The sequence below is a fragment of the Zosterops lateralis genome (genome assembly GCF_965231275.1).
Source record: "Zosterops lateralis genome assembly, chromosome: 10".
NCBI lineage: Eukaryota > Metazoa > Chordata > Aves > Passeriformes > Zosteropidae > Zosterops > Zosterops lateralis.
The window spans coordinates 25,479,873-25,496,750 of NC_139770.1; the positions used below are offsets into that span (position 1 = coordinate 25,479,873).

General features: G+C 38.7%; 1 protein-coding gene across 1 annotated transcript; it reads right to left on the reverse strand.

Annotated features, from left to right (window-relative positions):
- Positions 1 to 316: 316 nt before the first annotated feature.
- RBP1 (retinol binding protein 1) lies at positions 317 to 16,249 on the reverse strand. Its single transcript, XM_083869063.1, has 4 exons — positions 16,036 to 16,249; positions 15,244 to 15,422; positions 3,966 to 4,067; positions 317 to 793 (listed from the first exon to the last, which is right to left on the reverse strand). Exons 1-4 carry the CDS (start codon positions 16,106 to 16,108, stop codon positions 740 to 742), a joined length of 408 nt encoding a protein of 135 aa, XP_083725189.1. The 5' UTR covers positions 16,109 to 16,249; the 3' UTR covers positions 317 to 739.
- Positions 16,250 to 16,878: the final 629 nt, after the last annotated feature.

The window sequence follows — 16,878 nt, forward strand, 5'->3', positions numbered from 1 at the left end:
ACACTGTACAAAGCAATGCTGGTCTCATCTTCTGTGTGGTGTGTGTACAGTTATAGACAGTTTCTAGCTATGATCTTACTCTCAGTGTTTCCAGAACAAGGGAAAAAAAAAATCACAGGCACAGATTGGCTAAAGCATTTGGAAAAAGTTTGTTCCTTAGCCACATTTTTGTAAGCATTCTTTTTTCCAAAGTATTGATCCACAAATTTACTTGTTTTGAGAAATCAAGTTTTTTATTTTTGATGGAACACTTCCAGTATAGAGCTACCACCAGAGCTAATGGTAACATTCTTACTGGCTTCAGTGAATTCAGGGTTTAAGTGCAAGCTGCATCCTATAGGTCTCATTTGCTTACCTCTTACTGCAGTTCATCAATTGAAAACAAGGCTAATGCTCTGATAGGGTGATGTCTGTTGATAGTAAAAAATAGCTTACAAGGACTAAACCTCCAGCATCTTGTTTTATACCTAATAGTCCTTTTTTGGCATAGTCAAGAATTATGGTATGCACACATTTAGAGAGTTTAGTATCTTTAATTGGCATTTTTAAAAATAGTATTATTTGCAGTCACTTTTTAATTTAATTTTTCCTAAAAATATTTTATTCCAACTATACAGTTCTAATGTGATCTTCATTTCTGTGTTTGCTCTTGTTGCTGAGGATGCTCAGCACTAGCATTTGGAGAGTTGGTGGCAAGTCTGTAAATTGTATTGTTCTTCACTCCTGTAGCAGCAGTCGCTCACTGCACCTTCTTAAACACCTGCTTACATGTGACTCCACACACTCTTATTTCCTAGGAGGAGAAAATAATTAAAAGCCACAACTTTTACTTAGGACACAAACATTATAGATTCATGTGTACATCCAGCTTAATCTGAATCCACAATTTTCTATTAAATTAGGTTGGGGGGCTTGACTGTATTTTAGCCTATTTTTCATCCTAAAAGAAACCATCTGGTTTGAGTTTGTTTTCTGCTAAAACATGGAGCAAGGGAAGTAATTTTGGGATCTCAGATCTCAAAGGGCCAAATATGTTCCTGGTGCATTATTCTCTATTTGCAGTGAATAATATGCAACTGATTTAGGCCTTTGGAATGGGCATTCTCTAATTTGGATACATAAAGAAGTGGGGATGGATTTGCCTCACCAGCTCTGAATCTGTGTGGTGATGACAAATTCAGAAATCAGGGTCCACTTAAGCAACACCAGGCTCATGGCTACAAAAGGCAGGTGACTCTACAGAAGATTTGCTCTAGGCCTGTCAACCAGCACAGCAGAGACGTTTGACTGAACCTGAGCACCCTGGATGCATAAAGCTGTTCCCTCGAGTTCCACGAGAGCTTTTTCCCAACCCCCCCTAGCTGATCTCTGAATCTCTGTGAGCTGGGCATGAGTAGGGGCAGTTTCCATCCTGGGCTAGAATTTGTGAGGCTGATGTTATTTGCCTGTTCACCCATCCCCATTCCTGACCTGAGAACTGCACTCAGGTGTGTGCCTAGGCTGTGTGCCTGGGGCAAGCTTCAGGTGAAAGAAAAAAGTGTGAAAGCTCTTAAGGGGCATAAAGACAGTGCTTATGCATGACCTAGCAAAAGGATCATTTTCATAGAACACCTTCCAGTTCAAGATGAGACTTTTAATAATGCTCCTGGAATATTTTGAGGAAGTTATGCACATTTCCTTATGGGGGACTTTGATAAAATGACTTTTAAAACCCTTAAACTAAGTCAATAACCTTAACTGACATATCTTGCTTGACCTCAATAAGAGAAAGTGCTTTATGCTGAGTTGGTGGAACAACAGACTGATGCAGTGACTTTAGTTAGGATCTGTTCTCTTCACTCCTGCAGAGGTAACCCAGAAGAAGGAGTGTGCAATAAGGGCTGAGAGATCTGCTGACAGTGACAAAAACTCCAGGATTGCAGAAGCAATCAATACAATAGAAAAGGGCAATAAAACTCAAAAGGAAATGGGGAATGGTCAAATAAGTCACATAAAATGAAATCTAAAAAGAACTATGAAGTACAGACCACAGAATGAAATTAAGAAAATAGGAAGTGATAAACTACTAAAGGATGTGCTCCTACTCTTTGCAGAACTGTGAAAAGAATAAATTAACACTTGGCTCATTGTGTAAAGTTCAATAGGATCATAAAGCTATTGAAGTATCAATTCTTTAAGGGTAACTGCTCATTGTATCAAAGCACTGTCAAAAGGACGGGACCTAGTAATCTTAGCTGGTCAAAAATAAGATACTAAAGGGGACTCTACTGTACTTTTAATGGAGAGAGCTGCATTAACAAGGATTAGAGAAATAAAGAGGACATCTTTTGCAATTAATGAAATCCAAGAAGTGAGAAAATTGAAATATTGAGGAATGGCATCTAAAATACTTGGTTACTTCCTTTGCATTAATTAATTTTGTACTAACTTCTGCATACATGGGACACAGATTGTGGTAAATTTTCCAAGTGCCAGTGAGTGAATGCATCAGCTGACGGGTATGATCCAGAATTCTTCCCAGCCTTCTGAAAAGCAGCATCAGAGCAGTCAGGTTACCTTGAGCTACCTAAACTGGCTCTAGACACAAGTATTTGAGAAACTGAATCTGAGTTTCTGACTTCTAAAATCAACCTCCTGACAGCGACAAGTCTAGAAAGTGCTCTGGGCATGGAGGTCCATGGCCAGGCTGTGTGGCTAGAGCAGAAATCAGAGGAAGGATAGCAGAAAGCAGGGCTGAAGGAATTGGTGTTGGGGACAGAAGATGGGAAGAGATAATGCCTGGGAACTAGCAAAGGCCAGAAAGCAGACTGCCAGTCCAGAGAAATCCAAGAGCAACTGGTGCTACTGTTTCTATATGCAGGCAAATGCAGAGATGTGCAGCACTGAGAGCAGCCAGGTGTGAGCTGAACTTTGGGCCAAGAATCGTGACAGGTAACTGGTAGCTGGCTGCCAGCAGAGAAGCTGGAAGGGCTGGAAGCTGCTGCCATGGCCCTGCCTGCTGTGCAGCTGGGAGGAGTGTGGAAATACTGAAAAGTGCTTCTTGGAGGCAGTGTGCATGCACAGGAAATTTGGGCATCTCCTTTTTATTGCTACCCCCTTTCCTCTAGGTGAACCCATGGCTTCAGCTACAGAGTCCTCACTTACACAGCAACATTCTCCCTGTCTGTGCCCCAAGAAGTGCAGGTGGGAAGATCTGTCATATCCATTCCTCTCCTAAACTGGATTCTGGGGCTGCCAATACTTCCTCAAAATTATGTTTAGTAATAAGGAAGGGACTTGGGGTACTTCTTCAAAGATTTCATAACTCTGCTACTGATTTGAACATTTAGAAGATATACATTTAGCTTCCTGAATGCTAATAGTACTGCATAGTGAGGAGAAATGGAGGTTGGAGTTTATTATCCCAGCAGGAACACTACTTTTTACCCACACTGATGAGAAAGTGAGGATGCTATAAAGAGTTATAGGACAAAAGAACAGGGATCTTCTTTCAGGTCCTGTTAATTTAGAAAGATAAAAATGATGATCTGAAAAAAACATCAATTTCTAAAGCTTAATTGCTGTTTTACTTCTGTAGGCTGTAATGTAGTGTGGCCCATAATTATTTTAAAAGAACAATTGTGTATTTTTCCCTTATTGTTGGGTGCTCAGTTTCACAGCTCCCATACTGAGTATTTTACAGACTGTGAGGGACATTCTGGTAAATGTCTTCCTCATGTGAACATTTCAGCCTGGTGAGTCTGGACAGACATTAAGCACAGAAATAGCATTTGAAATTGTCAGGCTTTTTAAGGGACATAAAAACATAATGACTGCAAATGAAATTGTTGCTTTAGAGACAAGTCAAATGCTGCACCAATACACAATTATGTCAAAGTAAGCCAAAATGACATAGCACATTCCCTGCTGTGTTATATCTAACCATTTTAATGGAGGGGCATTCAAAACCTCTTCCATGATCTTACCAGGTGCATTTCATCTCCTTCAATCCACTGGGTCCAGCCACGGCCTTCCTTCTCTCCATTCTGTACACAAAGCAGCTTATCTCCATCCCAAGACACAGTGGTCTAAAAAACCAGACATGTTTGGTATTACTGTAATATTCTCTTTTATTATGATTAGTTTCCGTGAAGCAAAACTTATCTCTAATGATGAGTGAATCTCATAAAAAGAATGATTGGAGAGTGTTGTACCACTTAGGATAAGTACCAAAGAAATGAGCTTTAACAGAAAGTTGCTGCCCAACTGCCTGCCAAAAATTGGAGGGATAAGGAAAAAAAAAATCTATCTCAATAAAACCATTGTGTAAGAACACACTCCTCTCTCCCTGCTGAAAAATGCAGCAGATGAAGGGCCCTGAAGCCTAACACTGTATTTGCAAAAGGAGCTGAAAACTAAAGATCCAGTTTATTTTTTTCACCCTAAGAATGATTCCCCAGCTGCTTTACCTGAAAACAATTCCCATTTCCTGCCACCATGGATGAACAAAGCTTTTGATACTTAGCTGGCTTTTCCCCATGTCCCAGTCTGCCTTCCTTCATTGAGCAGAGTGGTTTGGAAGTATCAGCAAGTTGGTAACTTTGCCAGCATCCTGATTTTTGCAACTGAGGCTGGGGAACTACTTGAGCCAGAACTCACAGAGTAAGTCACGAGTCAGGTCCAGTAATCAATACTGCACTTCTGTGAATATTGGTGCTGTCCTGAGGGGTTCAGTAAAGCCTGATTTCATAAAACTCCTTCACTGTATGACAGTGCATCCTGCAGCCTGTTCCTCTGGTCAGCATTTACTGACAATTTGCCTTTCCTATCTCCCTGAGACAAAGAGAAGCGATGCTCTGTAAAATACTTAACAAGGAAAGAACGGTGGCAGTTTGTGCTCCGTGAGGATAGCTTAACATTAATATTAGCACATGGCCTGTAAATCAGCTTGTTTGAAGGCACTCTGAGGACTAAATATGGAATTACTGTCTACCTTGTAAAATCTTCAGCCACTACTTGCATGAGCAGTCAGATATGGAGAGATGATGAATTCTGATCTGTCATTAAAGAGCACTTACTGCATCCATCCTGTGTAGTTCCTAAGAGAAGAAGTCAGCCTACATTCTTCCTTCTGGTAACTAAACCCTGTTTAACACTCAAAACCTATCCAGTCTTATTTATTTCATCTGTGTATGTCACAAACAATTAATTCTTAAATGATAACCATAACAGCCACTACCTTTGAATGAGTTCAGGCAGCAGCCTCCTCCCGTGGGAAGCTTTAGACTAAACCAGCATGGAAAATGAATCACTCCAAGAGTGCCAGGATAATCATGGGCAAAGCAATGGGATTGATCCCATCAGTTGTCTGCACCACATGGGGCTCTGAGAGATAAACTCACGTGCCCGTGCTAAAAATCTCTAATTTAGAAAATGCATTCACAAATTCTTCTGTTCTCTTTTGTAAAGTGATATATTTAAACCAAGCAGTAGATAACAAGATAAAATTTTATGAAACCATATCCTTTTAATGAAAAAAATGCTAATGCAGGAAGGAACAACACATTTGGGTAAAGCTGTAGTTAATGCAGTCACCATAATGTAATCCTCTCCTATATCTGAATCTGCACACATCCACCAAAGAGATAGAACACAACAAATAATAGGAGTCAAAGTGAATAATGTTTAATTTATAAGTTAAAATATCTACAAATTTCTGATTCTAAAAAATGAATATAACAGACAATGACTGATGATTTGTAGATGTGAGGGATACTGTGGAATGAACTATTTGTATGTGGAACTTTGCTTAGTAACTGCATTTATTTATATCCATTGAGTATTCGCTCAGCATAGTTTAATCTTTACTCAAACTTAACAGTTAAATTTGGTGGGTTTATATGTGAATTCAGAGGCAATACACCATGATAAAGTAGGATCCAACTTTATTAGTCCTACTAATGTTCAAAGTCAGTTGTGAGTGTTACACTGACTTAGTACACTTGGGTGAAATAGAGAAATATTTGTAGCAGCACAAGGAAATGTTAACTTTTTAGTCTCCAAGGGTGACTGAAATGGTTTCAGCTCAGAAAACAACACACTTTTTTCTCAGGATTTTTTGTTTTTCCAGTCAAGATTAGAAATTGCTTTTTGCAATTTGGTGATGACCATGAAGAGTCTAAACCCACAGACGTTAACTAAGCTGTCTTAGACAACATTCTCAGGTATCCTCTTTCTTCTCTTTGAGAAATAAAAATACTGAGGAGATATGAGTAAACCACACAATTCCTGATTTCTGTATGTAGCCATTTTGCTCTGAAGGTTATAAAGGGCAGAATACATTGCAAGAGAACATGACGTCATTTTCTTTGTTAGCAGGAACAACCACTTTGTGACAGTAAGATTAATCATTGGCATCTGTATCCTTTCTTCAGGTCAAACTGTAATGTCTCAATGTCTCTTTTATTAAACTAATACACAAAATAATAAATTCTGTTTTGGCTCAGATTGAAACACATCCTTCCACCCCAAATATCTCTACTGAGACACACAGTGAGTGTTAGCTGAGGCTGAAGTTGCACTGGCAGTTAATGTGCACTGGCTGCTGCCAACATTCTACCCTCTACAACACCTAAATCAGAGCAACACTTGCTTTACAGCATTCCCAAATATTGGAATCAGAACGTAAAACCAATACTCCAGAAGCACTGTAGGGCAAACATTGGATATATAATGTCTCTCGTTGTATCAGAGAGCAAGGATTTATTTTTGAGGACTGGATCAGGATATTACCATGGTATAATCAGGAGCAAAGCACTTGCAGACTGCTAAGGCAGTTCTGTGTAACCCTTTGCTTCTTCCTGGCACACTCCCAAGATAAACAAACACTTTACCTTTTATGTAAAGCTACTTTTCATAGAAAAGTATGCCTTTGTAATGAACCTTGTTTGCCCCCATTTTGGTAATAGCGTTACCTAAGGGCTGCCTGATTACAGAGCTGCCCTCTGCCTGGAATGTCTGAAAATCCTTGCCAGGGTTTGCGGGACATGGTAGCCCAGGCACACAGCTCCTGTTCCTTATCCTCTTCCACAAGAGGAGGAGAGGCTGAAAAACTCGGGGGACAGTGGAAAGCTGCAGTTTCCAGTAACAGAACCAACTAGCTGAAAATGGAGCATTTCTCTAAAACTGAACTCTGCCTTTTTGAGCATCTTGTACTACTTGATAATAAATGGAAAACATTGTTTATTCCATTCAACTACATAGTACATAATCTAGTTCACCGTAAGTGAGCTTAAATCTTGCTCACTTACCACCTGCTCATACTTAACCCTAAGATGAACACTTCCTAGGTCATGTGCATGTAACTCTGTAGGAAACTTCAACAGAGAATGGTGATGGGTGCAATTAGCCAACAGTACTATCAATAATACTGAAGGAACGCAAAAAGAGGTGACTGAGTGGGGTTAAAAACAGGGAGTCTTGCCTCAATTTAACTCTTCCCAAAAATTCCAACCACCAATATTGCACATTTTTCAGATTATGTACACTTTGTTCTTGAGATGTAGTACTAGAGAATGGAGCTCTTCTGGGAAGTGAAAAAGCCTTTGAAGCCTGAGGACACAAAAAATGTTCAAATTTTCTTTAGTTTTATGGTATGGTTTCTGTGGTGTTTCACTTTTTGTGTACTTTGATATTCTCATTTTATTACTTAGGCATCCACATAATTTTGTTAGTAATTTAATCTCTTTTATGAAGTTTTAAATTCATACGCATAGCACTGCCTTAATCTTCCTGAATATTAAAGTTGGAGAAAATTATAATGAAAGTATTGTCATTACTGTTTCCAGTTATGAGACAAGGTAGATTTATTAATTGATTAAATGAAATATTTATTAACCTCTAAAAAAATTATTGACAATGTATCTGCTTTTTCTTTAGTAGCAGCAACTGTAGCAAAATGTTGCACAATTTCAGCTTCCAGAGTCAAATCATCCTGACCCACAGGCAGAGACAGTGACTTTGTAATTTACTGAAATAGTCATCAAACGTTATCATAGTACTCTGCATTTCCCAGTGAGGTCTAAGTACAAAGAAATTTGGTGCTGGCTCTGCACAGTATTTTTCATTCCCCTGCTGGCAATTCCTGTGTGCCTGCTTGGGTCAGGGGCTCGGCAGCTTGGTACAGAATGGATTTTACAGATGAATGGAAGAAAATAACTTTCTTCCAAGCACTTAATGAACATTTTTTGTTAATGCTACATAGATTTTTGACACATTGCCTTTACAAGTATGAATTGCAGCTCCCACCTTTCATCAAAAATATGTTATTGATTTCCTATCTGTAGCAGAAACATAGCAGCAGCTCAGCAGAGTGCTGTCTCTATATATGGAGTACCAAATGACTGCAAAGCTAGGTGTGCACCACACTCCCTGCTCCATCTCCATCTAGTAATTCTCTGCTTGGGAGAATGACAGCCCATTTTACAACTGCAATCATGATCTAAGAAGGATTAAAAAATGGGAAGTTCTTTTTTTTTAGGTCCAATGAAATAGGAAAATCCAATTTGACCTGTGTCCTGTAAATAACATCAAAGAAAGTATCCTAGAACTTTTGGTCAAACACAGCATTATATCCAACACGGTATTTACCAACTTCTCAAGATAAACCATTTCATCTGTACTAAATATCACAGTGATACAAAAACCTCTTGTAAGCAGTTTTTTTAGGGGGGGAATGAAGTTCTGATAGAATAAACTCATGCTGATGTACCAGACAAAGTCCAATGTAGCTGTGAGGGGGAATTCTGCCACGTGGTCACTCCCTATGGCGTCTGTGCAGGAGGCTGCTCCAGGAGGTACAGCCATGGGCAGTACCTCTCCCCTGAAACTCCTTTTGTCTCATCACATCTGCATCTGGAAGTTCAGCAACAGAAACTACTGAGAAAACAACAACAAACCCAACAGAACAATTCCTGGAAGGATTCCTGGCCTTTATCTCCAGATCCTGGTGCTGGTCAAAGGCTGAACTTATTTAGCCACGCTGCAGCTTAGTCACAGCAAAGTCTCCTTTGCTTCTGTCATTGTCAGCATCTACAGGGGTAGAACTGCTAGAGAAGGGATTTAGGATTAGATTGAAAAATTTTAGATGAAAGGTAGGCTACTGTCAGATAGGATCAGATCCCAGATGCTCCAATTCCATATTTTGAATCCTTGCTCATGAGAGCAACCAAGCAAAGCAAAGATGAGGTATGTTCCAGGGAGTAGGAAAGTGAAGGTGCAAAGCTCCAGGCTATGCAGCTAACAATATGTGGGGGGAGGAGGATAATCAATATTTTAGACAGTGCATATTGTTTTATTTCTGGTGGCTTTTTTTCTTACTGGAATAAAATTGTATACAAATAATACAAAAATAGGAAAACTTGTGTATATCCCATGCCAGAAAAAAAAGAGTAAATCCCATCACATCCAATTTACTCTGTGCAAAGATCAGAATCAATTCTAAGACATTTACTGTTTAAATTAATGGCTCTAACTGATTTATACCCTGTGCAATTTTAGTGAGACGCAATTGTACATAACACTAATGATTTATCATTCAAAATTGGATTTGTTAAGTCTGGTTCTCAGCTTTTCAGCTGATTCTGATTGCACTTTCTCCATTCATAACTCTCAGAGCTTTTTAGAGTTCACAAAAAGCTGAGATGCTAAACCTAACCAAACCCACTTTCCCTACAAAGCTTCAGTATGCTAGCAGCAGTTTTGTGAATAACTAGCTCCAAAGTTTCTACTCAGCCTCGTGGTTTAGACATGAATCTAGCACTGAAAAATCCAAAGTTTATGACATTTATATGACCAAAGATTCCAATCATCTCATTTGCTATCGCTGTGCAAATGTGCTGAGCACATCACTTCCAGGCAGTAACTAATGCCCAAGGAGCAAGCAGGGTGGGACAAGGAAACGCCCCCTCCTCACTGAGGCACAGACAGAAAGGACCAAAGTCCATTCTGACAGAGCCTGAGACAGACCCAGGATGGACTTCTGCTCTCTGGAGCCTTGGAGGGGCTGACTGGAAGACTTTTCCTCATCACTTGTTTGTAGTTTGTAAAGGACCAGAAATACCAACAGAAAACTATCATAAAGTTTTGAATTACACCTCCCTCCCCACCAAAATAAAAAAATCAGGGATTATGCCAATGAGGATCTGGGGAAATTACAGTACTGCAAAGAGACAGGGAGGCACTAAATCTGAGAGAAGACCAGGCCCAGCAACAGTGATTCTAGAATAATACTTGTTCCACCAAAGTATAGGAGAAAACAGAAGCTCAAAAGGACAGCACTGGAAGGGTAAAGAAATAAAACAGCTATATCAGAGGGATTGAGTAAAGACATATTGCTGATCTTGCATCTTACTAGACAGGCACAATTTATTTTGAATCTTCTCACCCTGTGGGAGATCACTCCTGCAATTCCATGTACTACAATGTTGGTTGTTGTTTTTCTGGCAGCTAAGTCTTAACTCCCAAACCTGCTCAGAACTAGATTAACAGCTGTGAATTCCATTTGTATAACAGAGGAACCTGCCTAAAAGTTAAATAAGCCTCATGAACCATGTGATTTTGTAACAGGGATTTATTCTGACCTTGAAGTGGTATAAATCAAATTATGGTGAGAACAACTATCTCCACTGCAGTTTTCCTGAATACAAACCTGAGTGGAATCATGTCACCTTAGGCACATTTGTTAATTCAAACAGAGCCATGATCAGTTTTGAACAACTTCCCTCCCTTCAGCAGGGTATGGCACAGTCAGGTGTCTGTGAACAGTCCTTGTGTGGTTATTTCAAACACTAACTGACACTTCACATGGTACGGTGTATTCTAGATCTGATGAGGGAAATCCACAACCCCCAAATCCTCCTCACCCTACCCCACCCCAGCAAGTCTTAACTTGGACTACAAGTTCTGTTAGTTCCAATAAAGGAATCCTAAACACCCACTTGGTAACTTATTCATGGTTATATCCCATTTATATTCAGGTTTAGATAACTAAATGGTTAAGATGCATTATTTCTCACACTCAGTTTAAAATTCTTGCAGTTCTCTCTGTTTCCCAGTTCCCTGCCTTTGTCATTTCATTTCCTGCTTCAATGGAAGAAGAAAATTACTGTATCAGAGAGCACAAGGTTCTGAGTCACCAAAACACCTCTCATATGCTTGGACAAACACTCAGATACAACATCACTGTTCTCGGTTATCCAATAAATTCTGCTCTTCTATATTTAGAACATAAAATCTTCCTTGATTTTTTAAGAGATCACTTGCCCTTAGTCTCTGTCAAAAGAGATTAATTCTGCATAGTGTAAGATAAAGCAATTGAGCCTTTCAAATGCCTGAACAGCAGAGAATAATTATAATGCAAAAGTTTCCACTACTTTGGCAGCAGAACCATTAGAAAATTAAAAATTTCAAGAAAGTGATTTTTGCATCTGAGCTATCTAATTTTCAATCTGCTTTGATTCGTTGGATGTAAAGACTTGCAGTGTGAAACTTCAGCCTCTGTTTCAGCATTTTAAAGTTTTTCAATTGACTTTTTCATAATTTCTTTACTAAACACTAAGTAAGTTACACCATGAAGGCACAGAAGGCTTATGTGCCTTGTTCCTATGTGCCAGTACGTATTTCACACTGTAGATGTTTCACTAGTCAGTTATGCCTGACAGTGAGAAAGAGAGACATAACTCTCTACTGATGAATGAGGGATACTTTCACAGATGGTTTTGGATTAATTGTTTTAATAAGGTCTTCCTCTTGCATGCACAGTAATTTTTTTTCCACAGTAATGTTTATATACATGAAACAAAATTTCATAGTTACAGCAACACCTGACGTTAAATAAATCACAACTTGAGATCATAGAAATTCTCTTAAAAATTGAGATTTTTGAAGAGACTGGAGCTTCACTGAGAATTAGGATATCAGGATCAAAGACTCAGTGTGAGAAGAGCTCTCCATTTAACTTTAAATTTCTGTCTCCGTACATTCTCCATCTGATAATATGTTGCCAATTAAAACTATCAACAGAGTCTTCAAAGCAGTAGAAACTTGACTACATGTTCCAATTCAGATCATGTAAGAAAAAATATCTCAAAAATCAATGTTCTAAACTTCTTTCTACACCATCTAATGTACACCATGGAGCATTTGCAAAGAATGAAAGATGCTCCTGAAGATGTAAACTTTCATTTTACATTTGTACTTGAAACTGCCAAGTTTTTAACAACTCTGGGTAGTTAAGTACGACTGAAGTTGCAGAAAGATATCTTTCAAAAAATTGCCAAGTGAATAGATTTAACTTTTATCTAGGAGATCCAACCCTGGGTGGAAAGCTCAAGGAGCATTGATACCAACTCTCATTTGTGATCTCTCCTGTGGTCAACTATCCCATCTTTGGTTTTGCAGAACACAGAAACTGCATCTTTAACTAAACTTCAGGGCTTTAAAGTTTCCAAAGTAGCAAATTTTCACTTCCCAACAGAAAGAACATCCTAAAGGACCTGATGTCACCAGCTGCTGTTCCCTCTATCCCTCTAGAGAACAGTCACCCAAAACCATATGCATGCAAGAAAGCCAGGCTGAGGGTCAGAAGAAGGACAAACTGAAATTGCTAAGGTTTCTCGTTCTCAATTAACTCCCTGATCCAGAAAGTTCAGACAGGCTCCCAGGAGTGACCAACTATAAAAATGAAAAAACCCTAACTGCAGAGGAGGAGAGGGCTTGTACAATCACAAGACTATCAAGTTCCTAATGTCAAAACCTCAACTTCTAAAGGAAGTATCAGCAAAACTTTTTAGCCTTTCTTCCTCACAGACAGTATTGATTTGGAATTACTATAGTTACACTCTACCCTGACTGGCTCAAGGATATGTTTTATAACTGAAGGCTGAACACAATTTCAGTGAATTACACACAGGATCTAACCCATTCACTGTGCTGATATTATTTTACAGATATGTTAACTCTAGCTAGATGATATATTCTTCATTAAAAGAAAAAACAATTTATACTTCTAGGAAGGATTTTTGCTAGTCTCCTGATGATTGCTCTGCTGTATAGATTAATGTTTAATGTGTAATTTGTCTTATCCTCGTTCCTTTGTACTGCTCATACACTGAGTTCCTTGGATAAAACTTGCCCAGTGGTCTACTCGTTCCACAATATAAATAACAATAATTGATTCACAACCTCTCCCATTACACAAGCTGACTGTTAATGATTAAGCCATTTATGGCATGCAGTTCCACAGGCTCTACACGAACAAATGGAACACCAAGAATGATATTCAACCTTTGTTTCATGGTGGTTTTCTTCATAACACCACTCAGGGAGTGGTCCAGTATCTCTTATTACCTCCATGACTCCTCTCTCACAAGACTCCTTCTGCACTGTTGGAGTAATTTTGCTGCTTAACAACTGCAAATTTCACCTGACATTATGGTTATCAGATTTGGACTGAAGTCACTTCAGAAGACAGCTTCTTATACTGATTTGCTGTTTACAAAACAGAGGTCTCATGTACAAAAGAAAACTTTAATAAGAAAATTTAACTATAAAGTGTGATGTCCTGCTACAAGGCAAATGGAGCACCAGTGGTCAGTGACCTGAAGTGCCCAGCTACAGCTGGAGGCCACAAAGAAACACAGAGAACTCCGGGGGGTTATGTAGTATTACATCCTTAAGTCCTTCTTGAAAAAAAACCCAGTCAGAGTCAGTGACTACCCCGGGTTGTTTGGGGTTTTTGTTTGTTTGTTTGTAACAGGCAGGAAGGTGCTGATGCCTTCTGCTTCCAAGGCTGAATAAGCATTTCCCACTAAACAGTAAACAAAGAAATGTTTGAGCAACCTTTGAAAGTAGGCTGAACTAGGTTCTACTCCAAATCAATCAGCTGTTGTAGTGACTGAAATTCTCTCTCTCCAGTTCCTTCTTTCTGGTTTAACATTTTGAATCCTTCCTCTATCACTCAATTTAGAAAAATAGGGTAGAGAATTTTGGCTTGTTAAAAATAATAAAACATTTCTTCTTTCCACCATGCAGAGGATGGTTTAGTTCTCCTTCAGATGGGAGTTTAATGGCATTCAAATACAGACAATGCTTACGCAGGGACAGTTCCGTGCACACACAAACATTTGTAGCAGATGTTTTGAACATTGCTATCTTTGATGGTAATTTAATCATCTCACTCTTAAGTCTTTCCTCAGGCTCATAACTGTTGAGTGAATCTGGACTTCAATATCCTGATTAAGAGCATTCCAGGAGCCAAAATCACACAATACCATTGAGGCACTTTCCTAAACACAAATGCACCTGCTCCTCCCTTCTGTGAATGTTGTATTCTGCACTCTCATCAAACTTCTACCCTCTGTAACAAGGACTACAGAGAGATTTGCTGAGGCCCTCAGTAGCCAACCATTTTTTTTCTCTGGTCTTCATAATTTTTCCCTTTCCTGCCATGACCAGAGCAAAAGCAAATCTGCTCATCTTAGTGTGAGAGAAAAGTATTGGCTTTAAACAGCACTCTTTCTCAGAATGGAAACCTATTCTCTTTTATGAGATTTCTCCTCTAGATTCCCTCCTGAGATAATTTTTTTTTATTTGTCATCTTCCTCACTGTAGAATATTGCCAGTGTCATGCTGCCAAACTAATAGGTGAGACTTACTATTCTCAAGTTTTTCCCCTGTAAATTGATATTTATTAATCCTAAGTTAAAAAGCAAAAAGAGCTCATAAAACAGAGCTATCGTAAAACAAAGTCCTCAGTGTTTGCTTATTCATTTCAGTAAGATTTGTTCCAGGGGGCTAATTAAGTGTGTGCTCTAATAAATACACAGGCAATCTTTAAGCACTTGGCCATTCTCACACATTGACCTTGCAATCAGTGGATTTCCTCTACTGTGAAACCTTACTCATTAAAGAGGTTCTGGAAGTGACCCTAGATATCCTTCTGACTAACAAACATCCCACTATAAATGAGCACCACTTTGCTAAGGTTATTATTCACTGATGGATAAAATTGCTTTGTGCTCCTGATTAAAATTAGCATTCCTCTAATCTAAAGGCATGTTCAAAACTGTAGGTACATTGTGGCAAACTGAGAAGTACAGAAATAATTTCAGGAATAGCCACCAGGATGGTTAAAAGACGTGTTCTGTGAAAGGTTTCAGGTTATCAATATTCCTTTTTGTCCACTGCTAAAGTTCTACTTCTTACCATGCACTTGCGATCATCCACCCCAGACAAATCCTCCTCAAACTCTTTCCCTACATCAAATTCCATGATGTAGTTTCTAAAAGTGCTTAGCGTTTTAATGATCATATGATCCCCATTCTGAAGGATTTCTTTGTCAGGCTTGAGGAGATTTGCTATTTTTCTTACAGCAACATTTACATCTGAAAAAGAAAAAGAGGTATTTTTATCCAGAAAAGTCTTCCATAAGAAGAAGCTTGTCACTTTTAGGGAGAACCGAAAAGAACAAAGATAAATAGATGTACAAATTTTTCAAACCAGCCTTCTCATCCAGAAAAAGCCTGTAACCAAATTCTCTAAAATAACTTAATGTTTCAATTCTTTGATTATGGGGAATCTTCAAAAAACACCATTTGTATGTGACAGTTAATAAGGCCTCCAATATTTCTATAGAGGTACTAATACAACATCAAATACAAACACACAAAATTGCATTAAGTACTACACTGAATCATTATTAAATATAAAAATTATACTGCTTTTCAAATTATAGTTCTTTTAATGTTTGGAATCCACCACTTACCTCCTCAAGCTAGGTAGTTTAATATCTGCTAATGTAAGCTTCAAGACAGTAAAAAGTAGAGGCTGCTTAAGGCAAAACAGTTTTGCTTAAGGCAATTCTTAAAGTGCATTTCTGAAAAAAATACTTCTCACAAAAATGACTTATGACTGTACAAGAAAAAATAGATTCAAGTAAAGAATAAGACAAGTGGCATTTATTGATTATTCATTCAAGAAGTTTGAAGGGAACCTTACCCAGTGCTTTCAGATACTCCTCAAAATTGTCATTGCTGACCATTTTCCAGTACCCATTGAAGTCTGCAGGCATCCCTGCTTCAGGTGATTGTCAAAATCACAGGCTCAGAGCCGTGGGTTGATTCTGCACCACACAACTCACTGCCTTGCTTAGTGGCAAGTTTGAACCCTGGTTTCTTTTATCTCTTTTTAGACCATGGAGCTATGCAAGTCCTTCTAATCTGATTATTGTTGAAGTGCTGCCTTAAGATCCTTCCAGAAGGCTGAACCTCTGAAATTTCTAATGACAGCAGGATGACTTGATTTAAAAAGAATGAAATATTCACTTTTCATATCACTTGTGTAAGGGAAATCCATTTTAACTATATTACTCTTCATTCTTCATGCCACTCAGAAAAAATGCCTTTCAAATAGCTTTAGTTTAGGATATTAGCAAAGGCTGTAAAAGTGCTTATCTTGTGTGTTTTTTGAGCCAAATTCTTTCTTCTTGAATAAATTTCAGCTACTTTATGCTTTCTTTCAAGAAATCATTCATACAGACCCTTTCAGTAAAAACCATTTGTGTCTGGTATTCCTTTAACTTGTTCCACAAACTCTGGCATCCTAGAGCGACACCAGTGGAAGCTGCTTGGCCAGCTGAGGGCTCAGAAGGACTAGTTAGGTAGAAACTTCTATTGGGAAGCAGTGGTTACTTTGTACAGTGATAAATGCTACATCACCCCTGCATGAATGCTTCCAGGAACTCTGAAACACAGAGGGAGCACTTTTATAGAGTTCTGTATTCTCTGAAAGTGACTCCTGTCAAAAATGAGAGACACTGAATCAGCGCAACAGGCAACCAGC

Excerpts from the sequence above, each read along its gene's own strand:
- RBP1 (XM_083869063.1), bottom strand. The coding sequence starts at position 16,108 with ATGCCTGCAGACTTCAATGGGTACTGGAAAATGGTCAGCAATGACAAT. Across the intron at positions 15,423-16,035 it reads GGAGTATCTGAAAGCACTGG|ATGTAAATGTTGCTGTAAGA; the intron begins GTAAGGTTCCCT and ends TTTCTTTTTCAG. Across the intron at positions 794-3,965 it reads AAGGAGATGAAATGCACCTG|GAAATAAGAGTGTGTGGAGT; the intron begins GTAAGATCATGG and ends TTCTCCTCCTAG.